The sequence below is a fragment of the Protomyctophum parallelum genome (genome assembly GCF_964188405.1).
Source record: "Protomyctophum parallelum genome assembly, chromosome: 14".
In the NCBI taxonomy this organism is placed as follows: domain Eukaryota; kingdom Metazoa; phylum Chordata; class Actinopteri; order Myctophiformes; family Myctophidae; genus Protomyctophum; species Protomyctophum parallelum.
In genome coordinates, this window is record NC_139709.1 from 20,350,772 (window position 1) to 20,370,655 (window position 19,884).

Here is a 19,884-nt window from a genome sequence, read left to right on the forward strand (position 1 = left end):
AAATATAGCTTTTTTTTAATGAAAGGGACGCTCTAAGTTGGGGAGAAAATGGGGGAAAGCATGTAACAAAAGAGTGGGTCATGCCTGTTCATTTTGTGTGTGCAACTGTATGGCTCACTTAGAACGGAGGGCCATTTCATTACTTTTAAATGGAAAGTGACAACTCTTGTGAGAGCAAGACGACCAACGCACATGAGGAAGCACACCTGCGCTCTCAAATGTTGAGGTTGGGAAAAGCAAAAGTGGGACATAAATATTGTAGCTCTGAATTGTCTCACGATAGATCCCATTAACAGTTCTGACAGTTGCTCCATGAGAATGTCCCTCATTCCCGTAGCAACAGGGTAGCCTACTCCATTTCTAACAGTTGGCAGAGGTCTCCACCTCTCACCCTGGGAAGAGTAAAGACTCAGACATTCTGTAATTGTCCTTGAGACAGGCTGGACATTTCCACCATGGCACAGTGCTGAAGCGGAACAAATGGCACATTCTACAATATGGAAATCATATTTGTAACGTGCAACAGCAGCCAGCTCCGGCCCCGATCCCACTTTAAAATGAGGGATTTCAGCGCCTGCAAGAGTTCCCATTAGTAGTAATAGCATGTTTGTTAATGCTTTGGCTCTCGGTAGATTTAAAACAAATCAGCCTCGTTTAAGGTACTGTGCTGCTCCGTGTACGTCTCAGAGGGCACCCACGTGTCAGAAGTCCATTCCAACTTTGCTGTAACTTTATAATTACATCTCGGTAAGCTTCTGACTTTCAGCTAAGCACCAGAGATCTATTAATGTCGGGGGTCCACAGATGAGCCAAGTCTGAGTAATTGCATGTTTAATTCTCTTTTTACTACACTCTGAGGCACGTTAAGATTTAACAAAGATGTTGGTAGATACTTAAATTGTCGTTTTTCTCTCACAGCAGACATAAATCTATAGCTAACAAGGAAGAGACTTTGCTAAAAAGTTAAAGATACTTAATGGCTTAAGAATGTAACATTGAAATGTAAAATAATTTAATATTTTATGTCATGTTATTTATTAATGTCACTGACTATCATTTACAGATAGCAAGTGACAACTAGTCTGTTTTTTCCCCTACAACATTTTAATGGACAATTTAACTGAATTGAACAGAACAGAAAGAGACAATGATGAGACCCTCCTCACCCATGCGGTAGACAAAGTTGGCCTCCGTTTCAGAGGACGGCGAGGAGGCCGGAGAGACATCGTCGTCACACTCGTTGGAGCTGAACGACTCCGAGTGACTCCTCCTCTTGCGGGTTGCCGCCATGTCGCCGGAAGACGAGGGCGAGACGGCGGAGGTGGCGGCCATGACGTGCCGCAGAGTGTCGTTCAGGTATCTGTTCAGCAGGCTGCTCTTGTACTTGGACGGCGTGGAAGCGCTGTCGTCGCTGTGGGCCGAGTCGGCCCTGCTGAGGCCACCGCCCTGCTTCTGGGAAGCACCCGGTGGTGACCTGGTGAACGCCGACTGGCTGACAGGGACTTGCAAGGGACACCCCTCATCTGGCGAAGGGAACACAAAAGATGGTGGAAAACAACCAAGTACATTTACTCAAGTTCTAGTGTACTTGAGCACATTTGCCATGGGTTTCAGTTCTGTTCAGTATAAAGCCTGGGAGTGTAGTTTGTTCCCTGTTGATCTTTAGTTTATAGTAGGTCAGATACCTGTGTTTTTGTCTTCTGTTTTGTGAAAAGCAGAACATTATTTACAAGTATATTTGAAACTAGTCGATCTACAAGTCAATCTAATATCATGTCCCACACAAATGCATCTAATGTTTGATGCATGGGGTTTTCAGCCTTGCAGGTGGCTCAGCTCAGCTAAAGCTTAGCATTCACTTGAATCGACCTCACCAACTAATATACTACTGCAGTGAAGCATATATATCTGCCATGCAACGATGACCTAACGTACAGTAAATTAATAGGGCCTAGTGCGCTTCTCACCGTCTGAGTTGCTGCCACCGCTGCTCACACTCAGTCGCTCCGCGTTGCCCTGGATGTATTTATTGTACAGTTTGATCCTCAGGGCCCAGCTGAGATCTGGCTGCCTCACTGTGTTCTTCAGCCTCCGGCGGGCGTTGGCGAACCAGTTGGACACCTGCGGTACAGCACGCAGACAGACCATGGTTCAGTCAGGACAACTCATGAATGGATAGAATATACTTTCATTGAATATAAAATTAGCGATATATTTATTATGGTTTGGCGATGAATTGGATCAGCTTTTATGTACTCTGATAAAGCGCATCAGTCCCGACCATAGGGACTCCGAATCCCCCGTACATAAACAGCACATCCAAAACAACAGGTGGTAGCTGGGGTGGTAGAGGGTGAGCAGCAGTGTTTGAGCAAGACAGCATGGTGAGAGCAGCAAGGCAAGTAGATTAAATAGAGCAGTCTGAGAATGGAATGAGTGTGATTGGATGAGTGGATGTGGACGTGGAGTTGAGGCAACACAATGGACGGCCGCCAGCAACTGCACAGATAAGAGTTTCCTTACTGAACTTACCCTGCTGCGCATGTCTGTGACAGCCGCGATGCTCATTTATTTCAGGACAGCCATGGTAATCTCCTTGGTCTTTGAATGACAGCTGGAGGCTTTCTCTTGTGACCCATAGTCTATCTGTCTTGTCAGTCAGCCAGTCGGGGACAATGACAGATGCTCAGATCAGCAACGTGTCTGCTTTTATCTCAACAAGAATCGGCCATAGAAGTGCTTGACATTGACCTGATTTCTATATGGATAGAACCTTTCAGATCTGTAACTCTTGAGAGTGTACAAATGGTTTCCCTTTGGTTCCATTTACTTAGACTCTGAGTTATGGGGGTTCTTTAAATGTAAAGGTGTTTGAGAACCGCTGAGTCAGTCAGTGGGTCAGTCCCTGTTCCTCCCGCTCTCTGCACTCGTATTAAAACCCGGGAAAGCATCCGTGTCATTTTAACCACTATTTTATACTTATATAAAATATAAGATATCCGCAGACAAATACATATAGATAATCTTGGGTCCTTCACATCTTAATGTGTTAACCCATTTATTTTGTTCAAAACATCCATTCATTGGCTATTAAAAAAATATACAAGCAGATATACAAGCTCTCAAGCTGTGACTTTGTGCCGCTCTGTGAGCTTGTACATCTGCAAAAATATATATATATTTGGAACATTTTGAATAATTTCATATTGTTTTTCTCTTCTGCGGGTCACAGACACAGATGCTTTCCAAGTTTGAAGGGTACAGTATAAGAACATATAGGCTTATCACGTCTTAATTTAACTCCCCAGGTCCAGCTCACCTGAACCAGTGTCATGTGAGAGCCCAGAGCCAGCAGCACTTTCTCTGTCTTGGTGGGGTAGGGGTTGTCCCTGTGTTTGTACAGCCAGTGTTTCAGAGGCCGTGCCATGTCCTGCAGCGCCTGTCTCTTGTGCCGAACCTTGACCCCACTGAGACGAGACCTGGAGGAGTTTAGAGGTCAGCAACAGTGGTGTGTAATACAGTGGTTTTCAACCCTTTTCATATCAAGGCCCATTATTTATTCTGCATTTGAGCCACGTTTGATGAGTTGTTTCAGTTTCTGAAAATGCATTTTCTGTTTAATATAAAGCTTGGAGACTGGAGACTGTTACTGAACAAACACTATACCAATGAGTACTATCACAATATAGAGCTTTTTAACACTCATTTTAACCAAAGAAAATCACTTACACTACCTTTAACAATAATTTAATTCTTGATGATGTTACCAACTCCATCATTTAGCTGGGGACCACCTGGAACCTCCTCAAGAACCACTGGTGGTCCTCGGACCACTGGTTGAGAACCACTGGTGTAATACATTTACTCAAGTACCAACTTCAAGACACAATTTCAAGGTACCTGCTTTATTTATTTTGTATTTTTTTATATAATTTATGTATAGGCCTATACTGTACATATACTATACTGTGTGAATATTGTGCTTTTAACTCCACTACAATCATTTTCAGATTTATATTATTATTATTATCGCAACACATTCATTAACCAATTAAGATCTGTTTAACACATTGGGCATTTAAAAGCTGATCTACAATGTCACATGTACAGTACAGTGATAACATGTGAGCTTGTAGATCTGCTATTTTTGATGGTTTTATTGAAAGACTGATTATTATACATTTGAATACTTTTACTTTGGTACTTAAGCATTTAGATTTTTCAGGCCAATACTACTTTTACTCAAGTAAAATGTGACCAAACTTGACACACAGTAACCCATTGGATTTCTTTGTTTTTCTTCGTTTTGTCATATGAAAGCAGGGAACTGGAGTGTACTAAGTAATTACTTTGCAAAGAGGCATTAACTATACATACATACAACTATACGGCATATCGACAATGAATGCTGTGGTAAAAAAGTACTTATTGTATCTCACATGACCAATAACCAAGAAGATCATTACTATAGGTATAAGGTGTTATTTAAAACATGTTCTACAGTAGTAGAAGTTCCTTAGTTTCTCCGTCTTTGACAGGATTATAAAATGATATGCATAAACAACGTCATTTATTGATGATTGTGCCGTCCAAAGATCGCCACATATTCCAAACATCAAACATGAAGTGTGTGCGTACCCATATCTTCCGTACTTATGGTCGTTGGTTCTATATGAACCCTTACCGGTCTAACTCTGAGAGTGTACAAATGGAGCATACGTGTCATTTTAGATTTTAATCATTATCTTTGGCTATTTAAAAATAGCAGATATACAAGCTCATAGAGCGCCACTTTGTGCCGTGCTATATGAGCTTGTAGATCTGCTATTTTTTTTTTAATTGTGAAACCTTTCGCTAAACATCGCCGCATATATTCCAAACATCAGACGTGAAGTGCGTACCCGTATCTTCTGTACTTGGTCATTGTTGAGCTGTGATCATCAGCATTGTCCATGTATGGCAGGGAGCCCGTAGCGCTCTGTCCGTCCGTAACGCCCGTCTGTCCGTTGGTTATGTCCACACAGGTCAGTCTGCTCCTCACATCTGACCTCCCTCCCCTGCTGTCCTTCACGACGTCCAGGAGCTCCTCACACTTCATTGCAGCACCTGGATCCATTGTCCGACACGGAGAGCTCTCCCAGGGGCCAGCAGGTGCATCAGCAGACCTCCACATGTAGCAGTCGGACATGGTATGCTCCCATCGTTTCTGTGAACGTAGCTGATAAAAAGGGGCAAGAACAATCGATCTGAAAGGTCTCCTCAGTTTGTGTCAGAGGCGGCGCTCCTCGAGGCCACCGCAGGGGCCACCGGGTCTCAGTCGTAATAGACAAGATGGATGATTCCAGTCCGGTGGTCACCGATGAGTCAAATGATGCCTGCAAAAAGCAGCAGAATGTTGTCTTGAGTTTAGCTGGGTGGCTCTTGGAGGAGAGTTCAAATAACCTGTTCCTCCATTACTCATTGGCTCTCTGGCCGTCCAATCGCATCTCAGGAGAGTGCTGCTCATGTGTTTGTGCAAAGTTTGCTGCCGAGTGGCAGCAGCAGCAGCTCGGAGGAGATTGCTGAACAGCAGTTGCAGTACATGCACGAGCATGCACAAAAACACACAGACACACACACACACACACACACACACACACATCTGTTTTGAAAAATATATCATATGTGAGAGCATCAGCAGATGTGGTCATACAATTTATCACTGATATTTTGTCCACTGTATGAGTGTGCGTATGTGTGTGTGCTGAGAAGTGTATCAGATATCCCCTTTAAGTAATCTGACATGCCCTCATACTTTCTCCATGAGCCGTACGAAACTCATGGATCTTGTGGTTTTACCAAAAGTCATGTCAGCAAATTATATATGTTCTACCAAGGGATTCTGGAAATTTACGGGTGTAATGACATGGTTCTTAATGCAGTAAAACCGCCAAACTGTGTTCCATGTTCGCCAGTGAATCCTGCTGAGTTCAAATGGATATAGAGTACAAATTGGCCCATAATGAAGTCAACATAAACAATGGAAAAATGAAATTGATATGCATGTGTGTCATCTTTGGGCAGTGTTGCATGATGAATAGGGCGTGTGTGTGTGTGCGTGCGCGCGTGTGTGTGCGCGCGTGTGTGTGTGTGTGTGTGTGTGTGCGTGTGCGTGTACATAGAGCGCTATTAGTATGTGAATTTGCGTGTGTGTCAGAGAGCTAACAGTAGCCTACGCCTCTTTTACAGTGCTGGCAGAGAGAGAGAGCTGGCAAAGATAATCCACAGATAATGCACATATTTATAAAGTTCTGTCTCCGTTTAAGAGCGGCACTTATCAATGGTGACTATGAGCGGTGATGAAAACTGGCTCTGACAGAAGCATTAACATGGTCATTAGTTTAACTGCAGCCTATGACAAATGCAGGCACTGCGCCCAGGGCTCGGCACTGATAGTCCAGCCTCATACGATATGTTCATCTTCATCCTGACATCCTCCCAGAAAACAAGAAATTAAGCTTTTCACTTCAGAAGGAGACATCCCAAATCCTCCACAAAGCGGTGCTTTCTCCTCCAAAATGAAGACGATAGCATGAAATTAAATTATAGTATTTTAATGGCAGGTTTTTTTGGTCACATGTGTTTGGCTTATTTGAAAACAAGATGATAGTATTCCAAAAATCAAGTTAAAATCTGTAAACCAATGACTAAAATGTCCTACAACTAACTTTGAAAGACTGTTTATTTGAGGTATTTGGATGTTGAGGTTGAAGTAATACGTTTCACAGTGACTACACAATTCTTTAAAAACAAAAGTACATGTCTATAATGTATTTTAATAATATGCATTACAATCTCTTCTTAACACTGTCACAAATACTCTTTATATAAATCACAATATAAATCATTTTATATTCGATTATAGTACTTTCACTTGTCACTTATAGTGACAGTACCTTAAGTATCGTGAAAAAATGCCTAAAATGTATTAAAGATATTTAAATGTAAATACATTTAATTGCATTTAATCTATGCAAGAATATCACAAACATGTAATGCTTGCTTTACGTAAAGGTGGTGTAAGTGATATACTTTTTTTTTTAAATAAGTGTTAAATAGCTACATTATTCCCATAATAGCCATAGAGTGTTCAGTAACAGTGTCCCTATCTCTCCAAATATTTAAGTAAACGTTCAGGATAACAATTTCATCCGATCAGGACTCAAACTCAAACACGCTACACAAGTGGAATTGGAACTGATGAAATGAGCAGACAAAATTACAAATGGAACAATATAAAATTGAAGCTTCTGATTGGATGAAATTGGTGACCCACCTGAAAATGCATTTTCTGTTTACTGAGTGGAGAGACAGAGAGAGCCCTGGTATACTGAACAAACACTCTTATGATTATCAGAATAATAGAGCTTTAACAAAAACCTTTTTAAAGCACCCAATAGTCACTTTCAATGTCCTGTTATCACACTACTGTACAATGCATGATAACAGTGATTATAATGCATTATAAAATTATTATAATATATTATAACTAAAATAATTATAATTCCCTACTAATGCACCCTTGCATAAACACATTTCCGTTAGTGTCTAACAATTTAGTATCATACATGAAATGCTTTCTAATGTGTTATGGTTATTGGTATAAAGCTGCTTACAACTGTAATTGTGCAGTGTTACGAGCAAGATTATAAGTATATTTTACATGAAACACATGGGTTTCATATAGTGTTACCAGAACGGTAAATTAAAATAATTTAAATGTACAGTAAAGTTTATACATTTTATGAACTACCGGTATAACTTATTTTGTCAATTTGCTATGCTATCACAATGCTAATGTGATGTCCCTCTTTCCTTTAAAAGATACCCAACAGTTGTACCTTTTTAAACGACAGCTATAATCTAACTAGCAGCTTATAGAATCGCATATACTAACGGACTCCATAAGTTTGCCTGTTCATAATTCTCCTACATCGGCTGGGAAGTTGAGTTTAAAGGCTATTAAAGCAGAAAAGCACATGGTCCAGTGTCCGCTAGGTGCAGTAAATTCCACGGTAACATTCCACACGGCAGCTATCACAGACCATTGACTCCATCTCTCCCTCTGCGACATGTTGTTCACCGGCCCAGCTGTTGATATTAGGTGGGAAATGCACCCACATACAGTAGCCTGGAGGCCCAAGGAAAAACATTGTGAATGGAGATATATATGTCCTTGCTTGGATAGCTCGGTGCAGCTGTGTATGCATGTTAGACGCTCACAGATGTCTGTTCAAAGCCCTGGGTCCCATTGGAAATGGCCTTAAAGTGCTTCTCTTGGCCTGACAGATCAAAACGAAGTTTTGAGACAATAGGTCAAAGCCACAAAAACGTCTGTTTCCTACAGTAGGCCTATGTAAAACTGTCCACTTTGACAGTTCGTTTTCTCGTGATTCACAGTAGTATTTTGATAAAAACTGAAGTTTTTAGACAATAGGTCAAAAGCCACAAAAGATATGCTTAATGTATCCTTAAATATCCTCGGTGATGAACCCCTCATGCAATTAAATCTCTATGATTCAGTTAATTCATTCATTCATGTATGATGCTAGTGTCCTATCCTTTAGGCACATAAAAGTCTTAAGTCTCTCATGAGCATTGTAAGTACTAGTAGTTCACCCCAAAGTACTTATTTTCTATCAATTTATACACACCATGAAGCCTTGAATGCATGGGGATTCTTTTGTTTTTGTCGCATTCCTAAGCCAATATTTTGTAGACCGGCGTCTAATACCGGAGTCTGCGGTCTCCTACCGGAGACATTAGCATTTTTCTGCCGGTCATCAAATTATTGGCTCAGGAATGCAACAAAAACATTTCAAGGTTTCATGGCGTGTGTAATTGATAGAAAATAAGTAATTTTCGGGGTGAGCTACTCCTGTAACATCAAACACATTTGTTTCCACGTTCTTTTGGGAAACATGTCACATGACTGAATGAGACCAATTGACATCATACTCGTCGTGTGTAATGTTTGAAGTGTGAGCTGCAGAGCGCACAGAGCGCTGGGTTTTCATTGGATCGCTCCGGTGTCTTTAATGGCGTCGTTATGATCTCACAGGGCGCCTGCAGATCCTCAGTGGTGTGATGAAATTATACTGCCACGCTTGGCTGCACCGCTGATGCCCCAACTAACTAGGAACCTGGCACAGTTGACCCAGAATCATTTCAAGTGTTGCCCCGACGACTAGCGCATACACAGTATGGTGATCATATAAGATGGTGTACAGCAGGGGTCTTCAACAGGGGGTCCGTGATTACTAGGGGTCCTCAGAGTTATGACAGGGGACTTTATTTTTTACATTGATAACATGAACCCTCGCATCCCTATTGTAGGGGGAACATTCATCGAAAATGTACAATCTATAAGGTGCGTTGTGAGCTTATAGATTGTATTTTCGGCAAAGTGGGTCGGTGTACAGGGAAAAAAGACCAGACCAAGTACAGAGCCAATCGTCGAGTTTACTAAGTATTGAAGGTTTAAGTTGTTAAATGAATCCAACATATAGAAAATAGACCTATAACATGAAACAAAATGACACGTAAGAAAATGTTAAATCACTCTCTCTGCAAAGTGGTCCTTGGCCTGAAAAACATTGAAGACCCCTGGTGTACAGAGGAGGTAGTTTATGAAGTGCTGAAGACAGGCAGACAGACAGATGGATACTGTAGGACCTACATTATCCATTCTACACTTTCTCTGGTTCTTATTCAGTGCAGGTTGGTCAAATTGGACCCGGGAAGACTTCTACTGGTAGATGATAGATCAAACAGATCCATAGTCAATAATGTTTCTCATACATCGGCATATGCGTTTCCTGTTCCAGTTAATTTCCCACTTGCTGAATTTTAGTGGTTGGGCAGCAGAGTTGAACTAGAAACATATGTGAAGGTGACATGTGTCTCCGGTTCCAATCTGCTGCCAAGCCCATGGGAAGATTAACTGGAACAGGAAAAAATAAGTATGCCACCTTCTGAAAACCAGGGACTACAGTAATTATGCACAGAGCTGATTACATTTCATTATGTAGGCTACTAACAATCATTGCATCAACTAGGTTTGACAAAAGTTAGAATTTCGGAATGAAACTGGCCCACGTGACGTATCTACGTATAAGTAACCCACTTAAAATGATCAGGAATAATGTTCGATAACCAGTACTGATGAATACCTCAGTCATCTCAAGCTTCTGACTTACCGTAACACTGTATCCCATTGATTTGACCATCAGCTTCACGATGAGTCCCACACCGCCTTTACAGTGGGATTTTATGTCCCATCATAACTCTCTCTCTCTCACTCTGTTTGCCTGTGAGGGCCCAAATCCCAGGAAACACATTTACTTCCCTCCACATCACTGCCCTCCTTTCCCAACAAACACGACATGATGGACACATTAACACTCCTTCACACCCAATTGAACACGGCGTCCAAAAAAAGAATGAAGGAAACCCCTTGAATGCAGAGGAATGCAACCATTAAACAAAATTTGCTTGAGTCCACCTCATGTGGAGAGACAGGAGAAATGTGCTCCATGTGCCACTTCGAAAAACCATGCATTCAAATGTGAATGTTTGTTAATGGGGTGTCACTAATGGCAAATTGGTGCCAATTATGTTTCAACTGCCTCAATAATGGTAGCTTACTGTATAGCACAGCCACAGACGTGTTCACATCATCAATAATGATCCATGTTAGAGCAGCCGTATGACAGCCTGCAGTTTGACAGGAATGGAAAACTTACTTATACACATATACTCTGTGCTAATTAGCCTAACTGATGCTTTCAAAGAACCATGTAACAATCAACATACTGGGCCAGAGTTTATCAATTTCTTTTCATGTCAACAACCGCCAAAGTAATGTGTATTTAGCTGCGAGATTTGTGTTTTCTCATGTTTCATCAATGTTTTTTGTTTTTTTAATAGTTATTTTACTAGACAAGCTCACAAGGCCTGTAGATCGGCTATTTTGAAATAGTCGATGTATGGGTTAAAGAGGTTAACCTGATTTTAATGCTATATTAACTAATTTAGCTGGAGGATTGTTACACGTGCACTTAAGCCTCTCCAACTGATCCAAAATGCCGCAGCTCGCTTGGTCTTCAACCAGCCAAAATTCTCACACGTCTCCCCCCTTCTCCGCTCCATGCGGAGAAGGGGGGAGACGTGTGACGTGTGGCTCCCGGTCGCTGCCCGCTCAGAATACAAAACACTGATGCTGGCATTCAAAGCAACCAAATTAAAGTATGGCTCCCCATGTCTTGCAAGTATGATCGAACCCTACAAATCCTCTTGGGCACTCAGATCACTCAATGCAGGGAAGCTGGAAGTAGTAGTCTGAAAACCCACCTTTTCAGACTCCAGGACCATCATGGCCCGTAGCACTTGCCCTAGCCCCTTAAATAGCACTTTATGTAGACTTAGATATCATTTTATACAGACTTATAGCATGTTAGACAGCACTAGAATTGCGTGACCCAGCCGGGGTGATCTGGACTACCCTCGATCAGACCCACTAGGGAAAGATCAGGGCCACACAATCTGTTGTATCCACTCCGGAACTACTCTGCCGGGACTGGGAGGTACAATTCTGGCATGTGGAGGGACTTGGCTCTGTGGGTTGACTCCTGTCCGGGCCCCTCCTGCGTCTACATATATAGTATAGTATAGTATAGTATAGTATAGTATAGTATAGTATAGTATAGTATAGTATAGTATAGTATAGTATAGTATAGTATAGTATAATATAATATAGTATAGTATAGTATAGTATAGTATAGTATTAGTAGTTTATATGTATAGTTTCATTATATAGATATTCCACTGTTACGTTCTTAGCTTCATGATAACTACTTTTTATGTGATGTATTGCCATGCTTTTTGTCCTTGCTTAATGTAAGTCTGCTAAATGCCTAAATTGGCCCCTGGAACCGTCTCAAAGACCCCTGGAGGTCCCCGGACACCACTTTGAGAACCGCTGGCCTAACTGATGCTTTCAACTGATGCTTTTCAACGAGCAATATAACAGTCAACATACAGGGCAACATAAATAGCTGTGACCCAAATAGTTCCATATACATTTTGACCCTGAATTTGCGCTTTTTAAGGGAAATTAAAGTTATACAGTCAGTTTTAGTGTACATTTACAAAACTTTCCAGCGACATTCTGTAACATTTATTGAATATGTACAAAATGTAAAAGAAAAAGACCCAAAAGTAGCCTACTTTTACTTCTACTCCACAAAATCTCAGAGGCAAATATTGTACTTTTACTCCACTACAATTATTTGAAAACTTGAATTACTAGTTACTTTTTGTAGATTTAGATTATAATTACAGAAATGCATTAAGCACATCAGCCTTCTATAAACTTCTACAAACTCACAATGCGTCACATCGTTTCCCATTGTGAGCTTGTAGATCTGCAATTTTCTAAAGATTTTATACACATTTTACACATTTGAAAACTTGTGAAATGGGACATTCATGTCATGAAAACCCCCTAGTTTGACATGTCACATCCTACTTAAAGCATAATGACATTTTTGCCTTATTGCCTTAGTAAAGGTATCTTATTACCTTATTGTCAATGGTATGGTCACATATAAACCCCTATAAAAAAATTGCTCAATACCGACAGCCGCCCGGTAAGCCAGTGGATTCATGAATGTATAGACAATATTTTAGGCCAATAAAACAATAACCCTGGCTGCCGGACTAGTATTGATAGTTGTACTTGTAACAAATGTGAATACTTCTTCCACCACTGGTGGCCGATGGTTGACAATGGATAATGATGTAGTACAGCAGCCTAACACTGGTATGGTCCTTTAAAATAATCGTCGCACGGATGAAGACGTGAAGTGATGGTTTAAAACATGAGTCTTCCACAGAGGCTTTCAGTGCACTGCTATCTTGTTTGTACAGCGTGTTTTTGGCAAAGTATCCCCCTTTGACTACCAGGCCTACTAATAATATTTCTCTGGTGTGCATTACAGTTAATTGAAGTGCGGCATCTGTCAGAATAATTACATGGTAATGTTTGTAACTTGACAGAGAAGGACCGCACGCACACAGCCATGTTGTGGGGAGGTTAGTGCCCCCCCAGTCAACTACAATATTTTAGCCAAATGTAAACTCAATGAGCAAAACATTGGCTCTGAAACAGAGGGAGGCAGAAGCCTGATTTATAATTAGTCGTATGACGGTGACGTGCGACAAAAATAGCCGATCTATGCAACATGTTGTGCGCTTGTATAGATCTGCTATTTTCAGCATAGCAGAGACACAATGGTATGGAATACAAATCCGGCAAGAGATAGTGACAAGTGTATCTTTTGGGTAATTTGTTATATAGCCTAATTATTCACCATTTTCCATTACTTTTTAGATTTTAAAAAGATGTTCAAAAATAGCACGGACCCAACTTTGAGAACCACTAGTCTCTATTCAGGGGCCATGGTAGAATACAGTCCTAGTTCAACAACATCTGGATTTTAGAATAATGAGATATAATATTAAATATACATATATAATGCTATAGTTCAAGCCTGAATATATAAACAGGGTTTCATAAGCTATATTAGATATCTTAAGAGTACCGTATGTGATTATTCATTGTATTTTTCTTTTCTTTGCTGTGAGAAAAACATTATTCCATGTCCTTGACCTGTTTAACACTACTACTACTACGTGTAAGCATAAAAGCATTAAATAGAAAATAAAATATAGAGTCCCAGCAGCATAGAATAAGTGTGCCTGCAATTATTACTGATAGATGTTGTTCAAGCCTCTTGGCTTCCTTTATCTGTCTCTGCTCAACATGTCATCTCATATTTTAGGCTCCTGAAATGCACAGCCGTCCGTCATGCTATAATATGCACAAAAGATCCTAACTGAAAATAAAATAATATATTAGAGGTTTGTCATTCGGATGATTATGCTATATTTGCATGGGGTTTCTATGCACCAGAGGTGTAAAGCAACTAAGAACATTAAATACGGTATTTTTGTACTTTTGAAAATGTTAAATACCAGACTTTCAGTATATTTCTATACTGCTGTATTGATACTTTTACTTGAGTAAAACATGTGAGCACTTCCTCCGGCGCCACTGCCTGTCACATGATCAGAGCATAGACTCCGCCTCTCTTTGGAGGAGTGCAGCCATGCTGCAGGAATCCACCGGACCTCTGCTTCCTCCATATTCTGCAGGTCGGCCCTCAGCTCATTGGACGCTGCGGTGACGTCGCCATTGACCACCACCTTGTCAAACAGGTGACCGTACTGGCTGTCCATGGCGTCTGCAGAGCTAATCATATCCTTCAAATCCTCCTCCTGTGAATGAAAAACACCTGTGTCAACAATCACTCGACAGGATGTGCAGCATGTTAGGGTGTCGGTCGGACGTGAATCCACTTCACAGTGATCTCAGTGTAGCTTGAATGGATATGGGATATAAATTCCCATGGAAACTGCAATGTGTCATTACATGACTGTCATTACATGCTGGGAGAAGAGGATAAGAGGGCTTTTGGCAAACAGCTGTTCTCCAACTTGTAAGCATGGCCCAATAAGATATGCTTGAACTCTGTTAAGGCTCTGGTGGTTGGCAACAGGCTGCCTGCAGCCATGCTGCAGCACAGGTGTATGACCCTGGCGTTTTAATAAGGGCAAACGGGGTTGAACACTGTATGAGAAGCCAGATGGGTGTTATGAAAGTGATCACCCGCCCTGCCAAGACATGCACCATTCCATGACACTCATATAGGCAGACTGACCGTTTTGGAACACAAGAACAGTGTACCACTAAAGTGACTAAACCAAGCAGAACTTGTGTTACAAACTATTTTTCCCAACCCCCTCTATCTGTCTTTCTGTCCGTCTCTGGGGGCATGCGCTAGTCCGACATCCCATTAATCCGACTACTGTATGTGGCTGGTTAACTCACCTGTGGCTTCCACGTGCGGTAACGGTTAGGGTTTTTTGGATAGGGTTAGTATGAGGCTCTATGGTCAGAATATTGGGTAGTCGAATTCACTCACTCCCTCACCCTGCCATCTCCCCACCCTCACTCATTCATTCATGCACTCCCCATTTTGCGACTAATCTCTACATGGAACTGCCCTCTCTGTCTCTTAAAACTCACATAGTCAGAGGGTCAACCATGTGGAAAACAACAATCCATGTATGTGTTTAACTGTGTATGTGGTGGCCAGGCAGCAGCCTATGGCGCCCTCCTCCTGATGGGGGAGGCATCCTTGCCCCTCACTACATAGTAGTTGTCCACCAAGCCTGCTGTTCTCACACAAATTATAGTCCTGTGTGTGCACATAATCTGTCTGTTTTTGGTTTTGGTTTTCTTGGTCCTCACAATTAAAGGAACAACTGGCTACACCATGAGATTACTTGGTGATACAGCTGAAAATTGCATATATTTTTTTACCATGATAATATCATGGTTAAAAGATATGGGGAAAAAAAGATATATTAATATATTATTTAAGAATTAGCTTTAGGACATGACGCCTGTTGATTGACATGTAGCCTATGAGGAATCAATGAGCAACAACTGGTCCACATGAAGTGGCTTGTGTGCAATACATGGAAATGGATTCTCCAGCATTGTGAGAGGACATGTGTTGCATTACAGGCAGTAGAGCCCAGGGCATTTTTCTACCAGAGCAATTTTTTTAGCAATTTGTGACAGGTCACAGGTGTGCGTGATCCCATGGAGCCGCATTTGGAGAAAGGGTTTGTAGGCCTTGCAGAATCCCTCACCACCTGGTAAATAATTCACAACCAGGTGTTGTAAATTCACCTGATGATCAAGCTTCTTGTGTTTTCGCAAATATTTCACTACAGAGAGTGACTTTTAATGAGCCTGCCAAGGACTTTGCTGGACAGAATTCAATAAGAAGACGGCTTAAGGTAGGCATCATGTTTCCATCCGTGCCCAGATGAATGGCTGTGCATTGTAATCACTGCAGTAGTGTGTTTGTTTATCCAATCCAATCCAATCCACTTTATTTATATAGCACGTTTTAAAACTCTGAGTTTACAAAGTGCTGTACAGGAGAAAAAATTAAATAAAAACAAGTGCACTAAAGCTACCACACAGAAAAACAACAGCGAGAAAACAAAGTACAACTAGATAAAGTGCCAATCGGCACAGGTCTCCACCAGGATTCTTCCTCAGCCTAGTGGGAATATGCGTGCACAGTTTCATCGCAATCGGACGCTGCGTTGACTCGTGAGGAGTTGTGGCCATTTGCTACTCCTGAAAACTGTAGGAGCCAATCGTGGCCAATCATTTTGGAATATGAGAAATCAAACAAACCAGTGTTGATCACATGACTATGGAGATCATGTGTACCGATTTGCGTGAAATTTGGATAAAATCTGAAGGAGTAATAATAGAAAATGTGTTTTACATATGTGGGCCTCCTGGTGGCGCTATAAAGAGCAGATGTGAAAAATTCCAGACAAAGGTTTTTCCTTGGCCTCTAGGGAGTTGGCATACAAAGTGATCCACAGATTCGTGCAGTTAGAGGTAAAAACACTTTTCGGCCAGTTATAGCGCCACCTTGAGGCTGAGTTGAAATTGTTCATGTGGCATTTCGTCCTCGGCCTAGTGGGAATGTGGGTGCACAATTTCAAGGAAATCATGCAATGTGTTCATGATTTGCAGCATTTTGTTTGAAACTGAGCACTCCTGTGAACTTTGGAAGCCAATCTTAACCAATCAGGATGGAGTCTGAGAAATCTGAAAGACCCGTTTCGTTGAATGGCTCTAGAGAGACTGTGTACCAATTTGCGTGATGTTTGGACAAAATCTGTAGGTGTACTGTGCAAAAACTTGTTTTGCACAAAGCGGCCTCCTGGTGGCGCTATAACAGGCCGTTCTGGAAAGTTTGGGGCAGAGGTTCATCGTTGGCATCCAGGGAGTGTGTGTGCAAAATTTGGCATCGACCGGGTTAACGGTGGCCGAGATTAGCTGCTAACGGACGGACGGACACATGGACACACGGACACACGGACGGACGGAGTGCAAAACATACTCTCCCCACATGCCTTCGGCCTGGTGGAGACAAACAGTGACAACAACTGAGACACATTACAGAAAACAACAGAAAAAACAACAGCATCACAGTGAGACAAAACATATACAAGGACCAAAGGAACTCAAGCGGGGTTAAAAAGCCAAGGTAAAGAGGTGGGTCTTTAGGCGGGATTTAAAAATGTCTACAGAGGCTGCCTGACGAAGGTACAGTGGGAGCTTGTTCCATGCCGACGTCCCGTAGAAGCAAAAAGTTGCTTCCCCGTATTTTTTAGTTGCCATTTTTTTGGGCAAAGCGAGCAGGCCGGCGGTGGAAGACCTTAGGGGGCGGTTTGGGACATATTTAGGCAGGCAGTCATGTAGGTAGGAAGGTGCGAGACCATTGAGAGTAAAATAGTAAAATAATTTTAAAATCAATCCTAAAAACAACCGGAAGCCAGTGCAGTGATGCCAAAACTGGAGTAATATGTTCTCTCATCTTAGTTCTAGTTAAAACTCTGGCTGCCGCATTTTGGACAAGTTGTAATCTGTTAGTCGTTTTCTTAAGGCGTGGATTAGCGTTTTTGCATCGTCCAAGGACAAATAGGCTCTGATTCGTGCAATATTTCTAAGGTGAAAAAAGGCAATCTTGGTGACATGATTAATGTGTGAAGTGATCTAGAAGGAGTATAAACCTCAATAAGGTCAGACAAATAAAGAGGAGCCAGACCATTTATAGATTTAAAGACAAATAAAAGAAATGTGAGTTTACTCTCACAGTGATAACTCAGGCCAGTTTAATTCTTTTTTGTAGAAAACCTGGCAGATAAATTGGGAGGATTGGGTCTAGGGTCATAACGTGCTGACCCTAATTTGATTTATTCCGTTTTTTCAAATCTCAAGGATGTCCCAGTGCAAGGCCAAATACATAAAAACGTGTTGCCGTATTCTTATACATAGGGCACATTTGACCCCACACAGTAATATCCTCAATGTCAGTTTATCCATTTATAACTCTAAAGACTGTAAAAATGCATACCAAATGGACCCCTATTTATACACTCGGAGTTAAATAGAGCCAGTTAAAACTGGCTTTATTTCTCTGGTGCATTGCTATTGGTAAAGTAAGAAAAGTCAAATCATTACATTGCTGTCTTAAATCCCACCCGTAGCGTTTTCAATGCGTGCACACTGCTTGCAGTCAAAATCCATTCAAATTCAATACAGCACATAATTTCTGAGAGTCCCAGCAGCATAGAATAAGTGTTCGTGCAATTATTACTGATAGATGTTGTTCAAGCCTCTTGGCTTCCTTTATCTGTCTCTGCTCAACATGTCATCTCATATTTTAGGCTCCTGAAATGCACAGCCGTCCGTCATGCTATAATATGCACAAAAGCTCCTAACTGAGGATGAGAATGTAATTATTACTTTAATTTGTCAATATATCACAATATATCTCTTGGACATGCGGAGTCATTAGACTTGAATTCTGACCAGCAACATGGCCACTGCGGTTGGTCCACCTGTTTCCCCTGTCCCCTGACATCATTATATCATATTATTTATTTTGCTCCCATAGGTAAACATTGTTTGACTCCTCCAACATGGCAAATCTGTCATTTAAATAACAATGTGCCCATGGTGGCGCAACTAGCTCTTACAGAGAATGGGAGATGACACTGTTATGCCCAAAATGATTAACTGCTGAACTGCCACTGGCAACTGAACTTCCCCCATGGAATCAATAAAGATCTATCTATCTATATTTTGGCCCAAAGGCTGAGTGACAATGAATTACAGTATGTTGTTTGTTGGCTGCTGTAGGCTTTGAGTTGTGACAGGATATGACTGGCTAAGTGGTTACGTGATGTGACAGGATGTGAGTTCACATCACTGGTTCGGTTGGGTGGCAACACTATTGGTTTCTGCTTGAGGTTTGAGGAGTTTTTCCTTGTCTCGTTCGCCAATCACTTGCTCACAGGAGAACTGTTTCTCAGAGTCTCTGAGGTACTGACTTCAATTAGTTTTTTTAATTAAAATAGTAGTCTTGAGCCAACTTATAAATAAAATTGACTACTGAATTGCTATTTTCAGATGTTGTAGAGAGGAAAGCTTGATATATACTGTGCTGGACTTCCAAGGTTCTTTTAGATATTCTCCAATTTATCTGTTCCTATTAATGTGTTCCTATATACATTTTGTGTGGCTCAGTCATGTGGCTGTGGCATACTGTATCTAGCCATGCATGTGGCAGTGTCATATTATTTGAAAATTGTGCGTGCTTATGTGTGATTATGGTTAGCCTTACTGAAAATATCCTGGCTGGTTTGTTTTCTCCAGCGTCAGAGATGAATTTAGTTCCCCTTGGCGGCTTCACAAACACGACGTATGGCCTGAACTCAGCGGTGTACAGATGCTGCACTACCTGCAGGTGATGGAAACACAGCATGGGGTAGTGGTGGGCTGGTGGTGTGTGGCAGGACAAGAATTCATTTTAACACAACACGGAGCACAAACAATTCACACTCAGCGCCTCGGATCAAATGGGACAAATCAAACAATACAAATTATTGTCGTTTTGAGTGTCAAGCACTCAGATAAAGAAAATAGCCTCTAGGAGGTATCAGTGGTTCCCATGCAACCCCACACCAGCTTTAGCAAAATATGGTAACTGTTATAACTTTTAATTGGATCATCCGATATAAATTTGAAATGACTGACTGTCCAGCCACCCCACTAGTCAACGTCTACCTGTGATTGGTTGTTTGATCGTTTACTTGAGTAAGGCTAGTGATGATTGG

General features: G+C 41.4%; 3 protein-coding genes across 5 annotated transcripts in view; 1 reads left to right on the forward strand and 2 right to left on the reverse strand.

Moving 5' to 3' along the window:
- Positions 1-5,392, reverse strand: part of LOC310870809 (homeobox protein Mohawk-like) — a 10,383-nt gene extending 4,991 nt beyond the window's left edge. For all 3 annotated transcript variants that reach the window (XM_083782129.1, XM_083782128.1, XM_083782127.1), the window contains exons 1-4: positions 4,902-5,392; positions 3,320-3,479; positions 1,968-2,121; positions 1,167-1,523 (exon numbers count right to left, since the gene is read on the reverse strand). In XM_083782129.1, the coding sequence (XP_083638255.1) occupies positions 1,167-1,523; positions 1,968-2,121; positions 3,320-3,479; positions 4,902-5,188 (958 nt within the window). In that variant the 5' untranslated portion in view covers positions 5,189-5,392. The remainder of the gene's footprint in view (positions 1-1,166; positions 1,524-1,967; positions 2,122-3,319; positions 3,480-4,901) is intronic.
- LOC310870869 (ATP-dependent zinc metalloprotease YME1L1-like) overlaps positions 1-19,884 on the forward strand; it is a 157,508-nt gene that overhangs the window by 31,662 nt on the left and 105,962 nt on the right. The window lies entirely within an intron of this gene.
- mpp7b (MAGUK p55 scaffold protein 7b) overlaps positions 8,251-19,884 on the reverse strand; it is a gene marked incomplete at both ends in the record, with an annotated part of 32,732 nt that continues 21,098 nt past the window's right edge. The window contains 3 exons of the mRNA XM_083782656.1: positions 8,251-8,321; positions 14,121-14,379; positions 19,392-19,508. Of these exons, the coding sequence (XP_083638782.1) occupies positions 8,251-8,321; positions 14,121-14,379; positions 19,392-19,508 (447 nt within the window). The remainder of the gene's footprint in view (positions 8,322-14,120; positions 14,380-19,391; positions 19,509-19,884) is intronic.